At 53.0% G+C, this 3,438-nt stretch overlaps 1 protein-coding gene across 1 annotated transcript; it reads right to left on the bottom strand.

Moving 5' to 3' along the window:
* Positions 975–3,110, bottom strand: LOC110255221 (antibacterial peptide PMAP-37). Its single transcript, XM_021070623.1, has 4 exons — positions 2,750–3,110; positions 2,238–2,345; positions 2,011–2,082; positions 975–1,159 (listed from the first exon to the last, which is right to left on the bottom strand). Exons 1-4 carry the CDS (start codon positions 2,945–2,947, stop codon positions 1,034–1,036), a joined length of 504 nt encoding a protein of 167 aa, XP_020926282.1. The 5' UTR covers positions 2,948–3,110; the 3' UTR covers positions 975–1,033.

The following is a 3,438-nucleotide window of genomic DNA, read 5'->3' as shown; positions in this document are numbered from 1 at the left end:
CTGTGACCTACCCCACAGCTCATAGCAACACCAGATCTTTAACCCACTGAGCAAGGCCAGGGATTGAACCTCAATCCTCATGGATACTAGTCAGATTTATTGACTTTTGAGCCATGATGGGAACTCCCTTCCAACCATTTTTTGATTGGGTTTTTTGGTTTTTGATATAAAGCTTCATGAGATATTGTATATTTTGGAAATTAATCCCTTGTTGGCTGCTTCATTTGCAAAGATTTTCTCCCATTCTGTGGGTTGTCTTTTCTTTTTTTAAGATTTCCTTTGCTGTACAAAAGCTTTTGTGTTTAATTAGGACCCTTTGGTTTGTTTTTGCTTTTATTTGCATTATTCTAGGAAGTGGATCCAATAAGATATTGCTGTAATTTATGTGGAAAGTTTATACTTTTTGATCACCTTTATCCAATCCCTATCTGCACTCTGGTAACCACAGATCTGATGTCTTTTTATATGAGTTTGTTTGTTTGTTTGAATGACATTGAGCAATAGCCACAGTGAAGTATCGCAATGCTAGAGAAAAAGCCAGGAGGAATGAGCTTTCTAGAGTTAAGACAGTCAAGGAGAAGTGGAATGTTCTGCGTATTATCCCTGCAGGCTTAGCCCTGAGACTATACTGCATGTCTATGAGTGTTTAACAAGAGACTGTCCCCTCCTGGACTGTCAGCTCCATATGAACAAAACAGCACCCCCACTAGCACTGCACACAGAACAGTTCTCCTTAGGTAGGAGAAGAAGGGCAGAGGCATGTGAAGGGCATGGAAGGACCTGAGAATGGAGACGTGATACTGGACCTCATGGCCCTCCTGACTCCCCACATACTTTTAAAATGAACAGAGGCCTCACCTATGTCTGTGTTTATAGCAATGATCACACACAGACACAAGAGGCCTCTCAGAGTTAAGGATTTGGTCCTAGTAAGATGGCAGAAGGGAGACAAGTGAATTTGAATGGGGAGGAAGTGTTTTCAGAATAATTTATTTTTCATAGTACAGAAGTCTGAACCAGGATAGCCTGAATCTTAGGACTGAAAAAACTCAGATAAATCTTTGATTTTCTGACCAATTCTTTCAATCTTTTCACCAAGCCTCCGACCACGATCACTGAGGAAATCACGCAGTCGGCTAAGTAGACCAACACTCTGTATCTGTGAACCAGGAGGAAAGAGGACTCTTTTAGGAAGGACTCAAGTTCGAAACCAGACCCATTACAGAGTTCCCATTGTGGCACAGCAAAAACGAATCAGACTAGGAACCATGAGATTATGGGTTCAATCCCTGGCCTTGCTCACTGGGTTAAGGATCTGGCATTGCCGTGAGCTGTGCTGTAGGTCACAGACATGGCTTTGATCCTTTGTTGCTGTGGCTGTGGAGTAGGCTAGAAGCTGTAGCTTCGATTTGACCCTTAGCCTGGGAACCTCCATATGCCAAGAGTGCAGCCCTAAAAAGAAAAAAAAAAAAAAGACCAGACCCATCCTCAACTGAACACACCTCTCCCTGGGTCACTGCAGGAACCTTGGGGCCAAGTTCACCTCTGGTTATAATTTATGGAGCATATGGCTGAATCCCTACACCCACAGATAGATTAGCAAACGCAGGCCCAGAGGTAACAAGGGCATTCCAAGGTCACAAGCCAAGCCCAGCAAAGCTAGTCGGGAGCAGGGGCTGAAAGCCTATTATTCCAGTCAATTGCTCTCAGTCATCAGCACAATCAGAATCCCCTGGGGGGGGGTTATGAAGATATGCAAGGCTCCATCCCACTGCAGAGAGTGATTGCAAGAGTCTAAGAAGGATATGAGACCTTGCCTTTCTGACAAAAACAAGGGTGGGGACCTCATGCAGAGGCTCACTGCACTAAGGATAAAAGAGACAGTCCTGGAAACCTGGCAGGTCAGGGAGGAGCCAGGGTAGGAGGGTATTTTTATACCCTGCATTCGGAGATCACACTATTCAACACACTAAACTATTATCAACTTGACACCAATAAGGGGCCACTCACCTCATTGCAGGTGATGTCGAGCGGGTCCTTGATCTGATCCAGGGTGACTGTCCCCACACACTGTTTCACCCGCTGGAAGGGGAGACTCAAGGTCAAAATGGGACACCACCCCCTCCTCCATCCATGAGCTCCCAGCCTCACCCCAGGGCCTGGACATCTTCCCCAGCAGGCTCTCCTGTTCAGCTCCTTGGGAAGCATCCGCCAGCGCCCCCAGCCCCCAGCCTCACCCCGTTCTCCTTGAAGTCACACAGCTCCGGGGGCCGCCGGGTCGGCCTGGGACACACAGTCTCCTTCACCGTGAAGCTCACAGGTTTCGGGGTGCCCGGGTCCTCGTCCTGGTCAAGGATCAAAGTGGGGAGATGGGACTCGGGCTCAGGCTTCCCCCTCGGATCTGTCACCCCCTCCCCGCCCCCACCTAGACAGCAGCCTCTGCAGCCCCTGCTGGGAGCCTGGCCCTGGGCTTGGTGCTGGGGGCACAGGGGAGGGGACAGAGCCCGCTCCTGCCTCACAGGCTGTGCAGGGCCCTGAGCCCACAGCCCAGAGGCTAAGGCGGGAAGCTCTCACGCGGGCAGGGCACCCAGCTCTGGGAAGGTTTCCTGGCAGAGGGGGTCCCCCTTAGAGGGACAAGTGCCTTCCTGGCAGGAGGGACAGCCTGAGCAGGGGGAGGGACAGGGAGCCCCGAGGCGGGTGGGGGACAGCCCCCGCCCCCCAGCCCCTCCTGAGCCCCTGCCCGACTCACGGCCTTGGGCGGCTGGTCCAGCTCCAGGAGGCGGTAGAGATTAGCTTCTGAGGACTGCTCGTTGAGGCGATCCACAGCACGAAGCACGGCCTCCCTGTAGCTGAGGGCCTGGGCGCTGGCCGAGGGCACCACGAGTGCCAGCAGCAGAAGCCACAGTGACCAGCGCCCCAGGCACAGGCTGGCCCTCTGGGTCTCCATGGTGCCCAGGTGAGCCTCCTCCCAGCCTGCGGGACCCTCCTTTATGCCCAGCCTGGGTCTGGGACTTCCTGAGCGGCCCCATCCCTGGCTGCCTCCCAGGATGCTGGCTGGACTTGCCTCAGCCCTGGCTCTTGCCTCAGGGGATTGCTGGGCAGTGGGGAAGGATGGGTGCCTGTGCAAGGTGAAGAAGTGGTTTCTCCATTGCCCTGACAGTGTCCTGGCCTCTCCTGGGCCCCACGGGCAGCGTCACAGGCAGGGTTGCTCAGGCGGGTTGAGTCCTTGGGTGAGGGAGGGACAGGCACAGTCTCACTCCCCCGCCTTCTCCCCACTATGGCATCTTCAGGAATCAGGGTCCAGGAGTGTAGTCAGCACTCAGTCTCCAGCTCCCTACAATGCTTGGTACTCAGTAGACACTCAGTAATGTCTGATGCGCAGATAAGAGGACCCTACCGCATCTGGCATCTTGCTTGCTCGCCCCGCCCGAGCCTCGG

This window comes from Sus scrofa, chromosome 13 (genome assembly GCF_000003025.6).
Source record: "Sus scrofa isolate TJ Tabasco breed Duroc chromosome 13, Sscrofa11.1, whole genome shotgun sequence".
Taxonomy (NCBI): domain Eukaryota; kingdom Metazoa; phylum Chordata; class Mammalia; order Artiodactyla; family Suidae; genus Sus; species Sus scrofa.
This window is presented reverse-complemented; position numbering and strand designations above follow the sequence as displayed.

Coding starts and splice junctions, on each gene's coding strand:
- LOC110255221 (XM_021070623.1), bottom strand. CDS start 2,947: ATGGAGACCCAGAGGGCCAGCCTGTGCCTGGGGCGCTGGTCACTGTGG. Junction 2,083..2,237: donor GTGACTTCAAGGAGAACGGG/GTGAGGCTGGGG, acceptor CTCCCCTTCCAG/CGGGTGAAACAGTGTGTGGG. Junction 1,160..2,010: donor TCGACATCACCTGCAATGAG/GTGAGTGGCCCC, acceptor CCTGGTTCACAG/ATACAGAGTGTTGGTCTACT.